General features: G+C 28.7%; 1 protein-coding gene across 1 annotated transcript; it reads right to left on the bottom strand.

Moving 5' to 3' along the window:
- Nucleotides 1-3,351: 3,351 nt before the first annotated feature.
- Nucleotides 3,352-18,910, bottom strand: LOC145189657 (kinesin heavy chain-like). The gene is made up of 29 exons (XM_090089569.1): nt 17,788-18,910; nt 16,695-16,782; nt 16,320-16,393; nt 16,071-16,175; nt 15,899-15,947; nt 14,837-14,892; nt 14,496-14,583; nt 13,787-13,911; nt 13,442-13,695; nt 13,305-13,354; nt 13,064-13,162; nt 12,779-12,954; nt 12,579-12,647; nt 12,167-12,478; nt 11,876-11,920; nt 11,673-11,771; nt 11,479-11,574; nt 6,141-6,258; nt 5,990-6,066; nt 5,771-5,880; nt 5,609-5,648; nt 5,453-5,514; nt 5,186-5,318; nt 4,985-5,089; nt 4,729-4,878; nt 4,274-4,653; nt 4,060-4,186; nt 3,831-3,975; nt 3,352-3,746 (listed from the first exon to the last, which is right to left on the bottom strand). The coding sequence occupies exons 1-29, from the start codon at nt 17,914-17,916 to the stop codon at nt 3,697-3,699; spliced, it is 3,411 nt and encodes a 1,136-aa protein (XP_089945695.1). The 5' UTR covers nt 17,917-18,910; the 3' UTR covers nt 3,352-3,696.
- Between the last annotated feature and the right edge of the window lie 4,798 nt (nt 18,911-23,708).

The following is a 23,708-nucleotide window of genomic DNA, read 5'->3' as shown; positions in this document are numbered from 1 at the left end:
TTTAAGTTATGAAACTATAGAGTTTACTTACTTAGCGTTTTTTATTTTCATTACAGTTATTACGCTTTACCGTAAACAAAAAAAAGAATTTGCTGGTGTAAAAACTACTCAGCAACACGACTTTGCAATTGGAATTTTTTAATAGAGTGCCGTTGTTTCTCATAAAAGATTTCGATTATTTAGGTTCCATACTGTCGTGCTACCTCTTCCAGTTTTTGACTCATGGTTAAAATTGTTTTTACTTTTACCTCTACTTTACATAAGTAGTTATTATCTAAATTTTTCATTATGAAATTTTTTTTCTTAACTGATACATTAACATGTTCAACGATCGATGTCAACTTTAAGATCCTGATGCCTTTAAGTTTAAAAATAAAAAAGGTCAAAATTTTCATAACGCTCTTTTCCCGCTTGACCACAATGTGAAGAATGGATTACTATTAAACCAACAATCAACGACTTTGCTTACAATGTTTGTAATTCTTATCATTTAACTGTAATTAATACTTTTGAAAGGGCTAAATGCATGTGTTCAATGGCTAAAGCCTAACAATCCAATATTGGCAATAAGGGCTTTTCCATTATACATTCTCTTTCCTTTCCCTTTTATAAGAAAATGACTAAAGATAAGAACTTTTAAATCTTAAAATGTAAGTAAATATTTTATTACAATTTTCAAGGTACCCTCAGTGTAATACAGTTTTTATTCACATAGAATTTTAGATATTTAAACTATGATAAAATTAAAAAAAAGTCTTCTTATAAAATTCTATCTGTTAACCTAAATAAAACCATTAGATTGATACCCTATCAGCCAAATGTACAAATTATAAATCTTAAATATCTGCAAAAGCGGAAAATATAACAAAATTAATGCAAAAGCAGAACATTTCTGAAACTTCTATTTATAGATAATAAAGAAGCTTTCAAGAAGCAAGTCTATCATAGAAACTCAAATTCTCATTTTTTTGTTTTATTTTTTTAAAGTTTGAGATTGTAGTTTAATTCTAATTGCAGTTAAACTACTATAATATTCTTCAAAATAGTTTGCTAAAAGTAGTCTGCTAAAAATGAAGTATTCATCTGCGATGCAAAATATCTGGGAAACTTTTGTCTAACACCACTGTTCATAGTCTTGTAGTCAGTCATTAACATTTCTGGCAAAAACTTTCCATATTTCTCAGCTTGTCAAATGGTTTTTAGTAGTACTCTTTTTCAACTCCAGAATGTGAGCAACTGTTAAAACATCATCACGAGTTTCTTTAAAAAAAGTTAACGACTGCCACTAGGAAAGATACTAATTTTACTTCACAACTATTTCCTATATCTTTACAATAAGGATGATACTTGCAGTGTAAAGGTAATTGCCCCTTTAAAACATCAATTTTGTTTTTTTATTTGGCTTTTACTTTTTGAATTTTGAAATATAAATCAAATTCTTAAATCAACTTTAAGAATTCTTCTCGATTACATAATTGGTTGTAAAATAAATTGTAGCTTTTATTAGCACAGAGTTATCAATATAAAACTACCAGTTTTTGATACATTACTACTAAAAATGAAGACTGGTAGTTTTATTAATTTTCTGGGACGTTTTGTTAGAAAACTGATCCTAAAAATCAAATTGCTTAAAATCTAAATATTTCTAAGAGAGTAGTGAATCTGGTGTTCATTTTTATAGTTGACCTTACCACATTTGAGAGAAAAGTAGCTAACACAATTTTTACTTTGTTCTGTACTTTTTGGAACTATTTGATTATTTAGTATTTTTTTTAAAAGGTTTTAGCCCAGTGTGCAAAAATCAAACTTGAAATTTTGTTTCAAGGTAGGTGTGGACCTGTCTTAAAACCGGACTTTAGATTTGAAGTATGATTTGCAATTTCAAGTTTGAGTCTTTTGTTGACACTTATTAATAAATAGACTATTTTCAAGATAAGTTTCTAGATTTGTAGAAATGAACATCAAATTCACTACTGTTCCAGAAATATTTAGATCTATTGAGAAAGTTTTTAAGTAACTTTATTAATAGGATCTGTTACCTTATCTCTTTTTTATAGTGTAGATGCAGAAGTGACCACTTTAGAATTTTTCTAAAAGTTTTTGTTTCCATCTTTTAACAGGAGAGGTACTATAGATATCTACATACTTAAACAAAATGACAGTAATCATAACATAAATCTTCACCAAAATTAGTTATGTTTGTAAATACTTTGGCTTGAACCTCCATCAAACCCTGTCTTTGCTTACAAAACTTCTATCTTTGCATACAAAACTCCATTTAAACTTCACAAGATACTTAGATCAATCATTTTAACAATTATCAAAACTGTATAGTTTAACAGAATTTGTATTGAGCATGTTACTAAGACTGTGATAAACTCCAGGATAACATTTAAAATTGACTTCTGCAAATCAATTCATAGCAAGATATATTTTGAAAATGAGAAAAAGGGCTGAGTTTCCTTTAATTTGATATTGTGAGTCACTCAAATCAATATGGTTTTAGAGAAAAGGCTTCAGCTTCACCTTTTTTAGTTTTATCTTAGCTCTTTAAATACATACAAATATTTTCTTCACGACAAAAAGATAAATCTTTCCCTTTTAATGCTCTAGCAATCTTTGATGCATTAAGGGAGAGAGAGATACATAATGCAGCGAAGAAAAGAGATCCATATTGCCTTGTGTATAAACCCGCAATCTCTGCTATCTCCCCTATCTTTAACTGGTTTTTCTGGCCAAGATGAGAGAACACATTCTTTGGATCAGATTCATACTTAATAGAATATGCATAATTTTTCTAATTGTCGTAAAATACATATATACTTAGTTACTCTACTTTTTCAAAAACCCTTCAGGTATCATTAAAAGTATTGCGCTACTTGGGGGTTACTTTTGCTACATTTCCATTTCATGGATATTTTTGAGATAAGATTCAAAAGGTTTATGTTACAATGACGTCCGAAGTAGTAAATAGGCGGGAAAAAAGGATGAATAAGATTTTACAGATAGTCGTTGGCAATAACTTACTGAATTCCTCAAAGAAAATAATTGAAGTGGGATTTTAAGTTTAGTAGGCCTTTGTTCAAATTTTGAAAATGGAAACGAGGAAAAACATTGACAATCCTAATAATTTATATCTTTACGAAAACTGAAATTAATAATAAATAATATTCAATATATCATATTTAATGAATCGGCCAATAACACCTCTTTTAATTAAAAATCAATAGTTGTAGCACAAACACTTATAAAAAATGTATACTAAGAAGGTTACACAAAAATTTTCTTTTAGATAATCGTTTTCTTTAAAACTGGAATTGGTATTTTAGTCAGAAAGAAAAATCAGCAGTCTTATAAACAAATATGTTTGTGAAACCTCGTGGCGTCAGATGCTACAAAAATATCTGAAGTTTATCATTTTTAATATGTAAGAAATATATTTACACAGCACTAGGTAGAAAAGGTCATTTTTTGTTTAAACACCGAAATATCCCGAGAACGTCAAGTATATTAAGTGAAATGAGAATTCAGTGTACCTTTCCTAAACGTCTAATAAACAAGTCTCCCAACTCATAATACTAGAAAATATTCTCTCGCAGTTCTAGCTTTCGATCAGTAATAGATTCGGTACACGTTTAAGCAGCTTCAAATAAGAAACGGCTTGTTTAGAATTTAAGGTATTTATGTTACGACCAACTATCGTGGACTAAGTCCGCGAGATGTTGGTATTCGTCGTTCCCATGGACCTAAATCCAATTTAAAACATTTGTTAAAAGCTCTTTAAAAAATTAATTAAAGAGAAAGGAGAGAGAGAGAAGGAAATCACGTACTTCCGTCAACCGAAGAGTTTGACGACTGTGTATTTGATCGAGATATCTTCCCCCCAGCAAGTAAGGCTTGTATTTCAGCTTCACGACCAGTTAAGCTGTTTGAGTTAGGTGATCGCGGAATAGGAGAAGGGAGGCGTCTCGGAGTCTGATATAAAATTATCAATTATGATTGACAAAAGTATTTTTAAGAACATCCGAAAAATGTGTTACTTAAATATTCTAAATTTACCTTCGATGTTGAATTATTAGAATCGATCATGTTTAGTCTATCCATACTCGCGCTGCTTTTTAAATTCCCTTCGCTTAACGGCATGCTACTAGTTGATTCAACAAACATTGAGTTGCGTTTGTCATCGCTGAAAATTTATAAATGTACATAATCATGGGTTAGTGTATGTAAACCTGCAATTCTACTTACTAACATGTAAAATGCATGAAACTACCTTCCAGGTCTTCTAATTAATGATCGATTTGATATTTCAGCACCAACTGCTGTCTTGACTCGATGACTAACTCCTGTACCACCAACGTTTACTGCTTCTCCTTCTCGGTAACTACCTCCTTTTATAACTGGTTGAGAACCACTCATTGGAATGATTGGTATTTTTGAAGGTGAAGAAGCACGAGCGACTATTGCACCTTGCTGTTGACGAGAGAATTCCACAGAATTATCAAATGAATTTGTATTCCCTCCTTTTATTACGGCACTGCCCGTATTAGCACCAGCGGTCAGTTGACCAGGTCGAATTGGTTTAGCAATTTGAGGTTGATTGGTTCGTCTGCCGTTTTGACTCTTGTTATAAGCTTGTTTCCAGCGTTCAACCTAAAAGAAAAAATACTTAGAGTTTTGATTTTTTCAAAATATTTATTTTTAAAGTTCAAATTTACCATTAGTTACCTCCTTGATATATCGTGACCTATCTTTCATGGCGCCATCTTTAGCGTCTTTTAGAGCAACCTCCAATGCCTTCACGCGCTCTTGAGTAGCTTTCAGCCGCTTCTCGAGCTTTGGCAATTCTAGACGCAAGTCTGCGTTGTCTCTCACAAGCTACATCATAAAAAACAACTTAACTAAAAAAAAAGCCAAAGTAAAGTTACAAAAATCTACTTTAAAACGGAGATAGTGGTTAAAAAAACTGAACTGATTTTAATACCTGTTTGTGCACTTTGGTGAGCTGCTCTAAGTTGTTCTCTAAAAAAGAAATCTTCTGTTTTTGTGCTTGACTGTTTGTTTCGTCTCCATCTGCATCTTCTGATGCCTTAAAAAAATGCAGAGGTCAAGGTTTAAGCTCTGTTGAATAAAATATTACTGAAACAAACTCATTTTACAAAAAATTTTTTTTTAAAAAACAAACCACTTTCATTCTTGCTTGCAAATCTTTTACAAACATCTGCCTCAATTTATTTAAAGTTGCCAACTCTCTAGCAACAGTTTCTTCTAAACCCTGCAAATCTTTCTGAGCATGTTCCTTCTTTGAGTTTAGTGCTCTAAAAAAAAACAACAAACAAACAAAAAAAAAAACAATATTATAACTCAAAAACGTCAACAAATGTCAAATGGCGTAAAAAAGAACTCAAGGATCTTGACTGCTAAACTAAACGATAAAAATAAAATTACTTACTCCAGCTCCTGATTTTTTGATTTAAGAGCATGCAATGCAGATAACAATTTTTCGTTTTCGCTCTAAAAGTATAAAATAACTTTCACAACTTCAACAAACTTGATTTAACGAACGAGAAAAATTTCCTTAAATAAATGAAAATACTAAAAACCCTACTTTAATTTGTTGTTCTTCAAGGCTTCTTTTTTGATTTATTCTGTAAGTTAAAGAAAAATGATGAGTTTTAAAAATTCTTAATAGAGCGTTGTCAATATTAATACAAATACCAAATATTAGTATCAATATTAAAATTAGAACAGTAAAAATAGAATTACTTACTCTTTCAAATCACTAATAATAATGGATTGATCATGAATTTCGTCACGAAGGAGAGCTAGCTGTTTTGCATGCGCTTCTCCATGATGTTTCATCTGAGCCTCTAGTGCTTCCTAAATAAACAAAAAAAATCGTAAAAGCGCTTTCGTAATTATTCAATATCATTGAAAGCAGAGCTAAAATATCCCACTAGCAACACTTTAACTATGAGAAGATGAAGACCTTAATGGCTTTTGCATCCATTAAACCTTTGGCTTGCTTTTCTTCTCGATCCTTTAGAGAAGCAATCTGCATTTGCTCTAAATAAAATAAAGTGTTCAAATGAAGAAATCCACGCTTCAAATGATAATTAGAACTATTTTTGAGTAAATACCATTAGCTGTCTGCTTAGCAAGAGTTTCATTCAAAGTATCAACAGCTTCTTCCAATAATCTCTTTTTCGCCTCCACTTCTTTAATGCTCTCCAATAACGTAACCATCTTGGCTTCATGCTATAAAATACACAAACGAATTAGTATTTATCTGTCTAATACTTTTAAAAAAATGCATAAAAAGGGATAAATTGTGCTATGCTTTAATCAACTTTGATAACTATAGGAAAGGTCGTTTAACGTAAAATGGCTTTTTCTAAAATTGTCTTTTCGCGTACATTTATTTCCTTTTTTGAAAAAAATCAAAATTTAAATGTTAATGTTAGGTTTTATCTTAATGGCAGGTGATTTATTAATTTATTATTATTTTACTAATAATATTTCAAAAATTAATAACTTGCTATTAATTCTGATTTCGGCCGCGTTCAAGGAAAAACCCCCTCTAAAATTTTTCATGCGCGACTCTTCGAAAAAAAAAGAAGAAATCGTTGAATAGTTAAATCATAACATTTAGAAGTGCAACAACAAACAAACATTCAACTTCAACATAAAATAAATAACATTAAATTACGACATTATTTTACAACAAAATCTTCTATAGATTGCGTTTGCGGTCATTTTAACTCCGCAGATGTTTGGTCGACGTGCGTGCTTTTTAGCTTTTTCGCATTTGCTTGTATTGAGGAACATCCCTGAACATTTCCGTCGCTATTATTCCTAGGGGTCCTTTGCAACTCGGCGCACTGGAAAATAAGTTTATCTAAAGTATCGCTTAACTCAACAACTTCATTACTTTGACGATTAAGACGGGCGTTTTCAGAGCGCCGATGTGAATGAGAAATGTTACGGGGGGTTAAAGTACTACTAATATTACTAATATCACTAAGAGCTTTGCGCAACTGCATAATTTCTAAAGCTTGCGATGAAATTTTTCTATTTTGTTCTTTAAAAATCTGCTGATGAAATTCAATCGCTTTAAACATACGCTGTAACTTTTGCCTGGAGGATATTATTTCGCTCACTATTTCACTTAGAGCAGCCGTAAGAGCAGGAACAAGTTCAGTATGATCTTCTGGAAGAGGAACAATCGAAATTAAAGATTCAATCAATGGATCGGATTTTTTTGAAACAAAAGACGAAACGCCACTTTCGTATTTTATCGTCTCTACAAGTCGTCTTTTTATATTAGTTGGTTCATTGTCGTCGATATCATCTAAAGGAGGCGGAGGGGGGAATTCGATATCTGTAATAGAAAAAATACTTCCGTTTAAGTTCTCTGAAAGACTGTCATCTATCGATTCTCTGTTATAACATAAATGAGAATCACTCGGAAGAAAAACACCGCTGCTTTTGTATTCGTTCTGACCTGTCGAATTGTCCGATTCTGCAGGATTTCCTAAAGCCAGGTCTACTCCTTCACAAATCGAAGGCATACAGGAACTTCCACCACATAGCAGATTCAACGATCGCAAATCAGGAGCATTATTCCAGCTTTTAAGAGGTTCAGTTTTCATAATTTCATTTGCTTGAAGATCGAGAGATAAACATGTTTTCTTCTCTTTATGTAACTTTGGTACACGATCTTCTTGTGAGGTTAGAGTACGGGATATGAGCATCTTGTTCACCACGACATTTTCTGTATCGTTTCCGAGGGGAAGAGAAGTGTTTCTTTCTTTTTTAACTTGATATTGATTTTTTGATGACGTCATAAGAGGTATTTTAGTAGGAGATTTGGATGCAAAATCAAGATAAATTTGGTATTCGGCACCAAATACTTCCTGAGCCAACGTTTCTAACGATTTACTAAAACGAGATTTTTCCGGTTCATTTTTGGTAGAAAGCACTAACTCCGAATCTTTTTTTAGAAGATCAGGAATGTTTTCTTTTGATAAAGTCTCTTCCGTTGGCTGTATCTTAATAGAATTCTTCTGTGGATAACTTTTACCCCCATCTTGAGAGTGCGCTTTATCCAGCAGTGATAAATTTCGACTTTTACTTAACTTGAATGATGTCGAAGAACGGAATTTATTGGCAACTACTTTGTTTTCAATACATCCTGAGCTGCTTGGTGTATTTGCATTGATATTTGGTGAGGTATAAGGGGATTTAAGAAACTCAGCAATGCTCAGATTACCAATTTGAATAGCTTCTAAGACACTGTCATCAAACATATTTTCAGGGCTATTCTTAATGGTATCGTTCAGGCTCTCCGAAGAGTTTTCCTCTGTGCTCATTTTTTGATTATTTTCAACGAACTCCAAACTGCGATTAGATAAGGGATCAACAATTGACTTATTATTTTCAAAAGCTACATTGTGAGCTGTGAAGCCACGATCTAAACTTTTCGTCCCTTCATTAATATAAGATGTATTAATTTCACTTCGGCTTTTCTTTCGAAAACTGGCACGACTGCGACGGAACAATTTCTCGAACATGTTTTTGGCCAAAGTATGAAGCGTTTATTAACACACAACAAATTTCTGTTGTTACGCTAAAGACGCAAAACAATGGGAGAAGAGCGCTGTTCTAGGGATAGACTTTATTAACACTGAGTACATTCCAGTTAAAGATACGGCAATTTTCAAGAAACGTTTATGATTTATCAATAAGCTATTTATAATTGACTGCAAAGAAAGATTAACACATTGAAGAGAATTCTCTTTTCATTTTTCATAAATAACTTCATTGTACTTTTTCTCTCAGCAAGGCTCATGTTTATCTAAAGGCTTTAAAATCTTATAGAACATCATTACAATAACTTTAATGAAAATACAACGAAGAAAATTAAAGCTTCTCTCGTTTGCTTTTAAAACGATTAACGCAAAATAATAATAAAAAAATAAAAAAAACAGTAATAAGCAGATGTCATCTGCTCTCACACGCAGTACCAATTTTTGTATTGAACTTAATGTTAAAAGAAATTAAAACAAAAAACAACAACAACAAAACAATAAAACGATATAAATTGTAAAGAGCTCCGCATAAGAAATTTTACATTGTACACATAAACGATTTATATATTTCAAGGCGAAGCTCTAAGCAAGAGTTTCGTTTTCATCATACAGTAAAGCAAGATTAAACTCACTTTGAGTATACTAAAAACTCTTTTCTAATCCTGCAAAATAAACGTGCACCCTGCATAAAAGAAACGATCAAAATACTCAACCTACAATAATTTTACACTTGCAAAACTTAAAATATACAATTCAAGATCACAGCACCGCATAAAATTTTAATTAGTTTCAAAAGGTTATACCTCTACTCGATAAGTATTCAACTTATACCTAGCTACAGATAATATATAGGAATAAGTAGCTGTATACAATGTATAGGAATGGGTTTCATTCAGTCAACTGTAGTTATTTAACTTTAACAGATGTCATTCTGACTCAAAATAAACATTAGAGTCAAAAAGGAGTAAAGAAAGAAAGGGATTAATAAACTAAACGAAGTTGATAAGAAATTCAAAAAACGTTTTTTTTTATGTACGCTTTCTTAGAAAAGATCCGCTACACGAGTCTAAGAGTAGTATTTCAGCAGTTTTAAATTTTGATGCGTAATTTACAAGCAGCCATTTAAGCAACATTTCTTAAGTTCTACATGATCTTTCAAAAAAGTTTTCTTAAAAATCTTACACGGTTTTGAAATTTTAAAAATACTCGCCTTAATTTACTGCTTTTTCAGCATTTTAAAGACATTTAGAGGTGAAGGAAGTTTATTGAAAATTATGCATTTTAAATCCGAAGTTGGAATTTTGCTGATGCGCCTATAATCCAAAATATTCGTTATCTATTTTCACTTTAACTTTCATCTTAGCCTGCCCCGGATTTGAATTATTCCCAACCAGGGTTAAAATTGCCATAAAATATTTGTGAAACTTTCAGCTGTTTAAATTGAGAATTAATCCTCTTATCAAATAAATAATGCAAAATAATGACATAAATTAAGGCTAACGATTTTCAAGAATAATCTGAACTAAATAAAATATTGATATTTTTTTTGTTGTTGCTGAAGTCTTAGAATTTCGTCTATTATCGAAAAATAATTCAAGAGCTAAATTTTGCTTAAATTAATTTCGCGATGTCTTAGCTCGAAATTCCAGCGGTACCTTTGGTCAAAAACTTCTGACATTAAATTAATTCAAATTTAATTAGTTTAATACTGACATGAAAAAATTTATATTGTTACTAGTAATAAATAGTGCACTATTTAATTGCTATAAAGCTAAGGGACAGTCACAAAAGGGTATGAAATCTGTCACAATTATATTTTACTGATGTATACATATGTATATATACATACGTACATATACGTATACATACATACACATATACATACATACTTACATACATACATACATACATACATACATACATACATACATACATACATACATACATACATACATACATACATACATACATACATACATACAGTTTGTGATTGTGTCAGCATTCAGAATGGCCATTAATGGCAAGAGTGAGAGTTTGGTATCAAATTAAAAAAATTAAAAAAATCTAGAAGAACCATCAAACATCATAGCACAAAATTATTTGTGCAATGATACCTGATGGTTATTTACCAAACTCTTAATCTTTCATGTAATGGAAGCTCCCAAGTGATGTCCACAGCTGGGCAATAAAAAAACTACGTTAGGAACCTTTTGTCATAGATAGATAAATGAACAATAAAGCAAAAGCCAAAAGATTTGGGGGAGCTGAAGATGTCTGCTAACAACTACATAAAACAGAAGCTTGATGAAGTTGTGTAAAATCTTGTGGAATCAAAGACAATGATGAGATTACAAAATACTGAGAGCTTGCCATGTTTTTTGATTGTCCCTTCACTTTATGACAGTTTATTTAAACATGCTTGCACAACAATTGCTTTTTCACAACATCAGTTGCACTACATTTTGCTTTTCTTGCTCAACTTAAATTTAAATTGATATTTAACAAATTTTTTCTAAAAAAAATTTTTATATTTTTAACTTAAATAAAAATTTCTCCATTTACAAGTTATAAACCTTGAAATTTAATTTATCAAAAGTAAAAAATCAAATTCCTTTGAATCAGTGGTAATACTGTTTAAAATTATACTTTTTATGTTGCTTTTGGATTTTTGCCTTTGAATCAGTGGTAATACTGTTTAAAATTATACTTTTTATGTTGCTTTTGGATTTTTTGCATATTATTTGTTTACAATTTATTTCTAAGATTTCATTGATAATTGTTATAAATAATTTAGTTGTAAAATTTAAAATAAAATTAAATATAACTACTTAATAAGATAAAACTACTTTAAAATTAAAATAAAATGTTTCAAAAGCATAGAACCTACTTGTGCAATTGTAAGTTTATAGCCTTGTATTTCTTTTTCGAATTGTTCAAGTTTGTCTTGGTTTACTTGACATGTTTCACTGAGTTGCTTGTTAAGCTAATCATAATAAAAAAATAATAATATTAAAAAAAAATTTATATCGTTGAGAGAAAACAAATAAAAAAATTAATTACTAGAATCTTTTAATTTGATACCTGAACCATAGTCTTTATCTCTGTTTTCATTTTGGTTACATACAAACGAGCTACTGTGAATTCTTCATCGAACTGAGAAGCACTTTCAATTTCTGGTCTCTATTAAAAAAAGTGATGACAAAACTGTTGTTTAAACTTCAAATGAAGCAAGTAAACTTTAAATGAAGCAAGTAATTAGCAACATAAAAAATATAAAACTCTACCTTCATGCCAACAATACTACCACCAAGATGGTTTCCAATTTCACTCTAAAATATAGAATGTATAAATAAAAATACACACAGGGTAACATTTTAAAAAAAGCTTTAATTTTTCCCAACAAAAAAATGCCATTAAATTCAAATTTGAGTAATGAACTTTAGTTCAATTTAATAACAATTTAATAATAAACACAGATACTAAAAATGAATAAAGCAAATCATTAGAACAAAACAAAAATAAAAGGAGTATATCTACAAACATAATAGAAAATACAGAACAGAGAAACAATGTACCAACTCTCCAAGCAAAGTGTTAGTTATTTCAGTAACTTTTCGTGTCATAAGATTCATTCTTTCTTGCAATGCTTCCAGTTCTCTTGATAGAGCTTGTTTACTATGCTGTTCCTTAGTCAAATCCTCAAGGAGACTTTCATTATCTTTAGTCTTTTGATCAACTTCTTGAAGTTTTTGATCATAGTTAACAGCTAATTCTTCAAGTGCTTGCAAAACTTCCTTTACTTCATTCTTAGATGCATCGTGTTCTTTTGCTATTGAACCAACTTGACCTTCTAAACTCTCTGCATTAGCTTTTGTAAATATCAAGTTCTAAAAAGAAAAAGAAAATTGGAAAAAAGAAAAAAAAGGGAAATTATAACAGCAAAAACTACTACAAAACAAACTTAAAAAGTAAATATTTAAAATATACTTCTTCTAAGTCAGCTAACTGCTGTCGCAGAGATTCTATAAGGTTTGATTGTGCTTGGATCTCATCATCCTATAAATAATAGCAATAAGGTAAAAGAATGAAAGATTTACTAAGTTAAAAAAAACTTTTCACCAACTAAAAAAAACAATCTATCTTATCTATTGAATTTATAAACTTCTCAATACTCTAATGTGTTTTACCCGTTCATCTAACTCTTTATATAACTTTGTGCGCTCTGCATCAAATTTAACTCTTTCTGCATCAGAAATTTGAGCCTGTGCAGAAGCTTTTTGCTGATCAAGAACAACTTCTATGAAGTCACTGCTTCTTTTTTTATCTGCTGTATTTATTTGCTCACCAACTGGTACACTTTCGCCTAAAAAAGAACATTTACTAAATTATTAGGATAAACTATTTTTTTGTACTGAATTTTTTGTAATGAAAAACTATAGCCTATGAAAGTGATATGAAAGTAAACCAATTACCTTTTCGCCACCTATTAACTTCTTTTTCAAGATGAGATAACATGGCTTGTAACTTTCCATTCTTTTCTTTTTCTTTTTCATAACGCTTTTTCCATTCATCTAAAGATAAATAACATTTTGTAACTAAAGCATAAAAAAAATTTATCAAATACAATTTTAAGCTAAAACCAGTTTTCAGTTCCAAATTTAGTTATTAAACTTAAGTTAAGGTCTTAATATAAATAAAATTCTTTGTAGCAACCTGCTGTAAGCTCCTCATTTATAACAACAGTGTTCTTAATTGTCTTGGCTCTAAAAATCAACCACATACAAACATGTAATATCTAAGTTGTAAAAAACTATAACAGCAACAATGAAATATAATGTCTGTTTACAAACCTTTGTCCAAAAAGTAAAGTTGTTTTTGTTTCTACTTCATTGAATGATGAAGGTGAGCAGCAAATAATAATTGTTGTACGAGAATTCCCCCCTAAACTTTCTTGAAGAATCCTTGTCATTTTACTGTCCCTGTAAGGAATATAACTACTATTACCATCTGCTAATCCACTAATGACATTACCAAGAGCTGATAAAGATTTGTTTATGTTTTTTGCTTCATTAAGAACATCTCCTTCAGCACCTGTTTTGCTAACCTAAAATAATTAAGTAAATCATACTAATTATTATATTTAAGAAAAAGTTATAAAATCAAATAAACCATTAAAAATAAAAAATTTTCCTAACCTTCTCTGAACCAGCCAGATCAACAAGGTACAGCTTTCCACTGAGCTTTTTTTGGGTTTCAGTGTTTTCTTGTTTTACATTTATTAGGAATATACTATGGCTTCGTGAACTATGCTCATTCATATCTAAAAAACCACATATAAAAGTGTGCATAAAAGTGTATTTTTATTTGAAACTCCTCTAGTTTTGTATTAACATAAGGCAGCTATAAGAATATCAAAACATGAAACAGAGCCTACAGAAATCATCCTTAGTAAGTTGCCTAGTATGCATATTTATAAATATTAATAGTTAAACACTTTTTCAAACAAAAATTTAATCAATAATGCTATCATTTTCAAATATTGCTTTAAAACTTTACCTATCTGTTTTTGAAGTTATAGAAGATGAAGAATGAGAAAAAGTAAGAACTTATTGAATGAATGAATTCTGCTCTACTAAATTTTATTTAATTTAAAACACTTCACATAATGCTAAAATCAAAAAGATTAAAGAGTGTTTAGATTTTAGAGTTATTTCTCTTAGTGCTAAGGAAATCCTAATTACACAAAACATCAGAACTCATACAAATAATAATATCAATTTTTAGAAGATAAATTACTAGAAGATAAATAAACAACATAAATAACTTGAAATAAAAAAAATGAGAAATACTGATAGTTTCTAAAACATTAAAAGATTCCTTAGTTATGTAATTAAAATCACTAACTTGTAACTGAAACATGGCGATTTGCTTTTCCTTCAGATATGACAGCCAGCACTTCTTCAGGACTAGATACAAATCTTTCTGTTGCACCCTGTATTAGAAAATCAATACTCAATGTAAAAACAAACTATTAGTGTAGTATTGGTACTTCATTAAAGAATACAAGCTTAATATACAGGTATCAAATATAAGTACATATGCTGCAACTTTAACCTCTTTTTTACCAAATTCTCTATTTTGAATTCAAAATAGAGAATGATAAATTTTCTAAGGATCTATTTCTTTAATCATCTATACAAGAATGTAGATTAAATTGAACTAATAATTATAAATAATAAGCTTACTTTAACATATGGAACTCGATTACGATCTTCATGAACAGCTAAGTTGGTTTTTGTAACTAAAAATTTAAAGAAAATATAAACTAACTTTGATATAATTTTTTTCAGGAAGTTTAGGAATTGGCCTTTTTCCATATGGACATCTATTGAAACTATAAAGAAGGAATTAAATTTTATCATCTGCACTAATTTTTATATTTAATCTTTAGCAAAAAAAAAATTATATTTTATGCCTTTTATGCTTTTGAGATTGTTTATGATTTTGTTAGGCCATCAAGATAAGTATTATATATTAAGATAAATATTATCTATCTAAATGATGTTAAAATTGGAAATTTTCATGCTTGAATAAAAATATTGTTATGAAAAATGAATCATGTAGCTGTATGTGCCCTTGATATTATTTTGATTTAAACCCAAAAAGTTAACAGTTTATAATATAAAAACTTTAAAATCACTTTATTCAGTATGATTTAAATATACCAGTGTTCATTTTGCAACATTTAAACATAAAACGTTATATTTTAAGTCATCCATTTATACTTTTATTTTAAATATTTTGGACATTCAACATTAATGCTGCATCAAAAATTAAATCTTTTTTTTTTTTTTTTTTAGGTTTTGATGTACCATTAAATGTTAAATCAATTAAATCGTAAAATAAATTCACATTAAATCTAGCAAAATTAAAAAAAATAACAGTATGCTTAGCTATTTGTATTTGGTTGCTGCATCCAAATAAAATTTAAATGCATAATGTTAGATTATTAATCCTTTTTTTTTTTTTTTTTTTTGAAAATTTTAGTGAATAAGTTTTTCAATAAACTAATATCAAACTTAGTTTTATAACATTTGGTAAAACTATGAACATTTCCAATTACGTTTGGAAATGTTCATAGCTGTACCAAACAGAAAACATAAATTTGGTTGTTAGTGAATGTAATGGTTTAGTTCATGCATACTTAAAGAATCATTACTTACTTCCTATATAATTTCCACAAGAGAAAATTTTAATGTATACAATATTAAGAATTTTGAAAACATGTATTACAAATAAAGACTTACCATCTAATAAATCTCTAATTTTATCTAAATAAATCTCAAAATAAGAAACCTAAAAAAGAAGAAAACCTTTAACTATAAAAATAATTATAACATACATAAAAGATATTTTATTAAGCTCTTCAATACAGAAAACTAAATAAAAACGACAGAAAGTAAAACATTACAAACTCACTTTTATATGAAATTCTAAGTTTTCATCCATGGTATATATATAGTTGAAAATATCTTGAACAATCCGAGGAATTATCCCTTGCCATGCTGGATCACCAATGACTCCCTATGAGAATAATAGGGTTTTAGAAGGATGTTATTGCATTTCAAAAGATTTAACAAGATCTTTAACAATATCTTGATACAGATATTGATCAATTCAAGACCTACATTTCTCCTCTAATAACTTTAGTAATTTGTAATTTTCTACCTCCATTGTGTGTGTTTTTCCACTTGCAGTTTGACCGTATGCAAAAATTGTTCCATTATAACCAGCAAGGACATCTTAAAACATTAAGTTGTTGACTTTTAAGAAATTCTATTTCTTTATTTTAATCATCTTATCTTTTCATAAATACTTTAAAATCTATTATTAAATCAACTTTAATAACAAGAATAAAACTACTAACAGTCTCACTAAAATACTTTGTATACTAAAATATACATTACAAACAAATAAATTATACAATTAACAAAATACTTCATATCAACTGAGTGAGTTTTATAAACTTGACCAAGTTTCAATAATTAAAACTTTGTTTCATGTAAGCTTCATATATACATATAAACTTTTACATCAACTTACCAGACACAATAGGTTTTGCAGATATTGTATAGACATGTTCTTGTGATGCATTAGGTTTAAAAACATGATCAAAAGTATATGCCCTTCCCTGAAAATAAGTACAAAATATTCAAATAAAACTAAAAGAGATTGAAAAGTACTTTCAATCTCATTTAATTGTATTTTAATATTTTGAAATAGAAAATTTTACTTTTAACTTAAATCATAACTGAAGATTCAACTTTTTAAATAGTTTTAAATGCATTAACTGTAAGGAAGAAAAAAAGTTACATAAAAAATATGGCAATCCACTAATCCACTAATTTATACAAGTAATCTTATTATCAATAATGTAATATGAAACAGAATTGAGCACTGACTATCCAATTAAGAATGAAAAGCTGATACAAAAAAAATATTCTTTTTTATATTGCTAACTTTTAAGATCATTTAATACTAAAATTGTAATAACATAATCACACTTTTATTATTACTATTTTTTTTGCTTTCTGTTTAGGAAACAAAAACCTATAGTTTAATTTGTATTTATTATAATAGTGGTTAACTCCATGTTTATTTCATGCATACTTGTGACCTACTTTAGTTTTAAAAACCATACAAGAACAGTGTAAAACCATCTTGCAGAAATTATTAGGAACTTATTATTAGGAGTTAATTCAATATTATACTGGAAGATAAAGATTAGTTAATGTCTATTAGACAATAAAGTTATACTTTTTAGAGTTTAGAGAGTTAGACAATTATCAGAGTAAACAACACATATTGGGGGCACTAAATGAATCTATTTCAAATTAGTTGAAGCTTAATCAAACCCCTGTATAAGTTAGCATCTTAGGATTTAAAAATTATATAATTACCATACAGGAGGTGTAAAAAATAAGACAAGCTATACAATAAGAATATGTTAAAATAGATTGAAGAATGGGCAAATAAATATATAAACATTTTCAAGTGTTTTAAGTAATTTTGTAAAATATGCATCTAAATGCAGTTAAGCAGTACTTATAAAGATCTATTCATTAATATACATTTACTAACTTTATATATAAAATACATATTCCTAAAATAAATAAGTCAAAGTCTGAATACTTACCATATGCAAAACTGTCTCATTAGAAGGAAACTTTACAATATTATTACCACCACAACTGTTTTCAGCATCCGACTGAGGTCGAAATCGACACACAACTTTAATGTTACACTCGCTTGGGTCAGAAGCCATTGTGAGTGTAAGACTTTATATCCTGACATCAAATAGGAGTATTAAGTAGAGTGAATTATGTCATTTTAATATATTAATAACGTAATCATACTTCATCTTGGGAGTCTATTGCGCTCTAAAAACAGAACCAACTTATTTGTAAACATAAAAATAAATTTCTTATCTTTAATGTTTATAAAAAATGTTTTTGTGTATTTATGCATATATATGTATATAAACACAGCAAAGAAAAAACTATAACTACATAACTATGACTGATACATTGGCATGATAACAAACTTCAAACAGTAATTTGTAATAATAACAAACTAACTTAAGTTTTTCATTGCTACAAAAAACAATCTGTAATAGTAACAACCTTAGAAATAGTATTTTGCACCAGATAGGTATTAATTACATATTTAATGGATATACAACTAATTGTTTTCCTAAAAATATTTCCAGAAAACTCCATGTAAAAGAATAAGCACACAGAAATACATGTTTAATTTAATTAGGATTTGATCATAATTTATCCAAACAACCTCAGTCAGCCTCTTCAGTTGTAAAACTATGAACGTAAAACTGTACTTTAATGTTTGTAATGAGAGCATGAATAAAAAAGTCACGGTTTCTTTTAAGAAAGCAAGATTTTAATTGGTAAAATTTAGTTTTTCAGATGTGAATAAAATCTGGCTAATGTATTATATCTGTGGCATTTAAAGAGGACGGTATACCTAGCTAAATCTAGTTAATTAACTTAATTCCATTCCACGTCAGAGCAGAGAAAATCGCTAATATAAAATAGGTTGCTACCATCTTCACCTAAGGAAACGCCTCATATTTGAAGTAAATAGAGGCGAATATTATTTCTATGGACAAACGTTTAAGGCAATAGCAGCTCTCCTAAAACCCAAAACGTACTCTACTCTAATTTGTCATTGAGCCATTCGGATGAGAAACTTCAATTATCAATGTTTTGATATTCATTTTCTTTCATACCGCGCAGCTAAAGAATTTTAAAAAACTGGGTCGAGTTAAAGACGTTGGACATCCCGGGGATTTCTGCGGGTAAATTATGTTCATGCAGAGTTTAAGTATACTTAAGGCTTTTTACCTTATATGTAGCATGATAAAAAATTATTAGTTTTTTAATAAGAAAATAGTTAATAAGAAAATAGGTAAGACATAGATAATTTAGTTAAAAATTTACCACGTAAACTATTGAAAACTTTATACCAATTAGATCTCTAAGATATTCATTAAAGCAGCTACAAATTTAGTATAGTTATTATCGCAGTTTTTATTGCAGATGCTTGAATAATCAAGTTATTAAACAAAGAAAAAACATCCTTCTGCTTGTTTTTTAAATATTACGAAATCTTATATAAAGTCATGCATTTTTGTAATAAATACTTTAAAAATATATTGTCATGTGGGCGTGATACTTCATTTTGTGCTCCACTGTTTTGCATAAGAATGATGTTGATGATCAACACACCCGCTAAGCATTAACACCAAAAATTTTTACAGTTAATACAAAAGCGATTAACTGTAATTGATAAGTATGATTAAGAAGGTTAGTTTCCCAAGCATTTTTCTCTGTGCAATATTTTACTTAAATTAAGTAAATTTTTATAAGATAATTTTAAAAGTAAGTTATCGACAGTTAAAAATCGTTAGAATAGGAAATGCAACATTTAAGTTCCCTATTTTTTATATAAATTATTTTTTCTTAAAGTTTGAAAATGTTTTAACCTGTCTATTACGACTCCTACCAAACTTTCAATAACTTTAGAATTATTTTATAAACTTTTTTCTTTACAGGTTAGTATTTTAAAAACTTAATTTCCTCTTTCGCAAAACAAAATGTCTTTGGAGATAAATCTTTATTTGGTGTGATATTAGATATCTGAATGAAATCTCGATAAACTTCTCACACTTCTAACCTTTATATTGCACAACATTTATTTATCTTTTTCATTATAGTTGTAAAAGATTATTAAAGTACCTATTCAAACTTTTAGCTTCAAACTTTTTGCTCTGAACAGTTTATTCTGATAAAGTAATTTTTTAAAAAATAAATTTTTTAAAATATCAATTCAATCTGTTTATTGTATGTTTTTGGTGTTTTAGCTATTTAAGAATTTTTCTTAAATAGGTTGTTTCCACAAGGTAAACTGATCTGTTAAATAATTAAAACAGCGACAAAAAACTCTTTGTTGCGGCGTTTGTTTGAGGCTTAGGGAGTGAGACTGTATTTAAATATTTAGTCCTTTTCTCTAATCCGTCAAAGTATGAAATAGAGCAACTAAAGTTCCACTACCAAGCAACTTTAATGGGGTAACTTCGTAAAGTTTATCTTCTTTATGATAACTAAAGTTATCATAAAGAAAATGAGGAAGGTTAATGAGTGTAAAAATATTTTTCAGATGAACCATCAATGATGTTTTCTCCCTTAAAGAAGTCCTCCTTTTAACTTTTAAGCATTCCATTTACCAAGCTTCTATAATCCATTTGACATAACGTTTTAAATAATTTTTTGCACATTTTCTCTATATAAAACCTTCACGAAATGGAATATGTTGACACTGTGGTTTAGTAGGAGATTCGTTTGAAATCAGATTTGTGCGTCTTTTTTTATAATTTTATTAACTCGGTTTTACATGAGTTATATATTATTGATTGCTAAAGAATATTTCAGCTGAATGGTTTTCTTCTTTTTCTTTTTGTTTCTTTGCACTAATGATTTTTGTAAATTTTCTTAACGAAAACCGATTGGTTTCTTTCATCTATTATAAAAAAAGGGTTAGTGGTTTCCATGGTGAAATTTAAATTCTTCGTTAGATATTTTGTTTTTGTTTGTAGTTTGATCTCTGTATTGTGATTTTTGTTTTGCTGTTTTACTTTACAAAAAGTATTTATTTGAGCGTTAATCGCTTTAATGCAGAGATTAATTCTTGTTCCTTTATCATCCAAAGTTTTGTAATTCTTGTCTCAAATAACCTACGCTGTAAAATGTGGTGCTAAATTTATGCAAAAATAGCTTTTATTGCATATGTTTTCTAAGGGTGCTCAGATTACATCTTTGAAATATGAGATTTCTACTGAATTTATTCTCGATAACGAGAACAACTCTCCTCTCTTCCTTGGTAAAATTTAGAACCATGAAATGTTCTAAATTTTGTGTAGTAAAAAAAAAAAAGGTTATGATTTCATGAAATGATTTCGTAAAGGGGAAGTTTCAGTATATGTTTTTTTTTGGGGTTTAGTTTTATATTTTACATGTTTTTAATAATTGTGACTTTTTTTTGTTCTTTTACTTTTTAAGTTGACAGTTGAAAAACAGATTTTTAAAGAAAAAAAAAATTGGCAAGCTTTTTATAATTATTATCGCAATCTTAAAAGCGACAAAACAAGCCATCTTAACTTTCTCATAAACCTCGATCCCGTTCGACCAGTAAAAATCTTTTAACTAAACAGCCTGTTCTAAGACTTTTTATTCAAGATTTTTTTCCGAAAATTTTTCTCAAAACATAAGTTTAAATAATCTGTGTATATAACTGTTTTAAATAATTTACATTTTAACATTAAAAATACTTTTTAATACTTTAACACTTTTATATTATAGCTTTTTAAAGCAACAGGGCTAATGCGGGTAAATTCGGCATGGAGATAATTTCGAAACAACAAAAAATGTGTAGTTCATTTGTTCATTGAAATCATATTGATAACAAGATGAGTAAAAGTGTGAATGATGTTTTAGGTGCTTTTTTTATTCGTCAGTTTAATTTATAAACTATTATTTTTATAAATAATTATTGGTTTATTTTTAACATTTGGAAATAAAAATTTGAAAGAGTGGGATATTTAATTTTCTTTAATAATTCGAACCGAAAATTATTGGTTATGCTATGGATGGAATAAAAACTGAGTAATAGTAGTAGTAGTAGTAGTAGTAGTAGTAGTAGTAATAGTAGTAGTAGTAGTAGTAGTAGCAGTAGTAGTAGTAGTAGTAGTAGCAGCAGTAGTAGCAGTAGTAGTAATAATAATAATAATAATAATAATAATAATAATAATAATAATAATAATAATAATAATAATAATAATAATAATAATAATAATAATAATAATAATAATAATAATAATAATAATAATAATAATAATAATAATAATAATAATAATAATAATAATAATAACAATAACAATAATAATAATAATGATAATGATGATGATAATAATGATAATGATTTTTGCTTTTGTGTATGCTGTAGTTGAATAAAAAAGTCAAGCTCCATAATTTTTCTCGTTCGAGTTATTTGAAACCCTTGCTTTCCTTTATAGGGAGACCGGAGCTACAGTTGGTAACAGTTTTTTATAGGGAGACCGGAGCTACAGTTTTTTATAGGGAGACCGGAGCTACAGTTGGCTACAGTTTTTTATAGGGAGACCGGAGCTACAGTTGGCTACAGTTTTAGTTTTTGAGCTCTGTGCATTTCTCGATGAACTTTTTTGAGGATATTAAATTGCAGTTCAAAAGAATATGAATTTGACAAGCATGTTGGCCCAAAAACGGCCTTCAATAAAGAAAAAAGCATGTGCCAACTTACCCCGGCCCTAAGTAAGTTGCCTATACTTTCAAGGTAAATTGGCATACCATATAAAAAGAGATAAGTTTAGCAACATTAGGCATCTATTTCAAGCGCATCTTTTTTATGAAAACTCTTGATAATTTTTATCCAATTATATTTTTTGACATTAACTTTTATGCCCTTAAGTCAATCGAATAGACTTTTCTTCTATAAAAATAGCATTAACAGCATTTTTTGTAACATTTTTAGAATTTACAGGCCTGTCTACTTTTCTTTTATAATTTCTCATGTCTGTTGATCTGTAATGTTATATAACTTAAATGAATTTACGGCTAATTCAAAAAGTTGTAAGTTGGCACATGTTGCCAAATAGCCCCCCCAATCATTGTGCCAACTAACTCAAAAAGCTTTTTACTCACAAAATGGCTTATAAATCCCCAAAAACGCGAAATATTGGGAAACACAAAATGTGACTGGTTAGAGTGAACCATACGACACCTACACTGCCGCTCATGGAAGTTTGGACAAAAAATATTTTTTCAAAAGAACAATATTAAAATGTAATTTCGTTATAAAATTATTAACTTATATTAGTGAAATTTATGTTTATATAACAATAAATCAAGTTAATTAACATTTGTACAAAAAAAATTCTAAATTAAGTTATTTCAATGTTGAATAAAGGAGACCAGCTCCATAGTTTTTATCGTTAGAGGCAAATCGAATAGGTAGTATTTGTAAAAAAGAAATCCTGCTGTAGCCTGTTCAGCTTCTCGAAAATAAACTACCGGGTTTATAATATTCCCACAATGCTTTGTATGCTAGCCACGGTTTCTTTAGTTTTGTTAATCTTATACTTGACTATGTTAAGAGTACTATGTTAAGACTTTATAGTAAACTTCTTGTATTACAAATATATATTATACATATATTCAAGTTGTTTATCTAATGCGAACCATTGAGTAAGCTAAAATATTCAATAAATCCTAAACTTAAAGCAAAGTTTCAAAGTAAAAGCGTTTTTAATTTTTTCATCTTTTAGCGAATGAAATGGTGTATTAGAATTGTTAGTATAAATTTTGTATATTATTGTTTGTGGAGAAACTTAACACACTGTTTACAGGAACTATTATCTATGTCAAATCTATTATCTATGTCATATCGATATATATTATCTATCTGATATCGAAACCAAAAAGAAACGATTGAAATAGAAAAACT

The sequence above is a fragment of the Hydra viridissima genome, unplaced genomic scaffold (genome assembly GCF_058129835.1).
Source record: "Hydra viridissima isolate aposymbiotic clone 2 unplaced genomic scaffold, HvirCarnegie_v1 scaffold_6, whole genome shotgun sequence".
Lineage (NCBI taxonomy): Eukaryota > Metazoa > Cnidaria > Hydrozoa > Anthoathecata > Hydridae > Hydra > Hydra viridissima.
The sequence above is the reverse complement of the archived record's forward strand: the minus strand, read 5'-3'. Positions and strand labels throughout refer to the sequence as shown.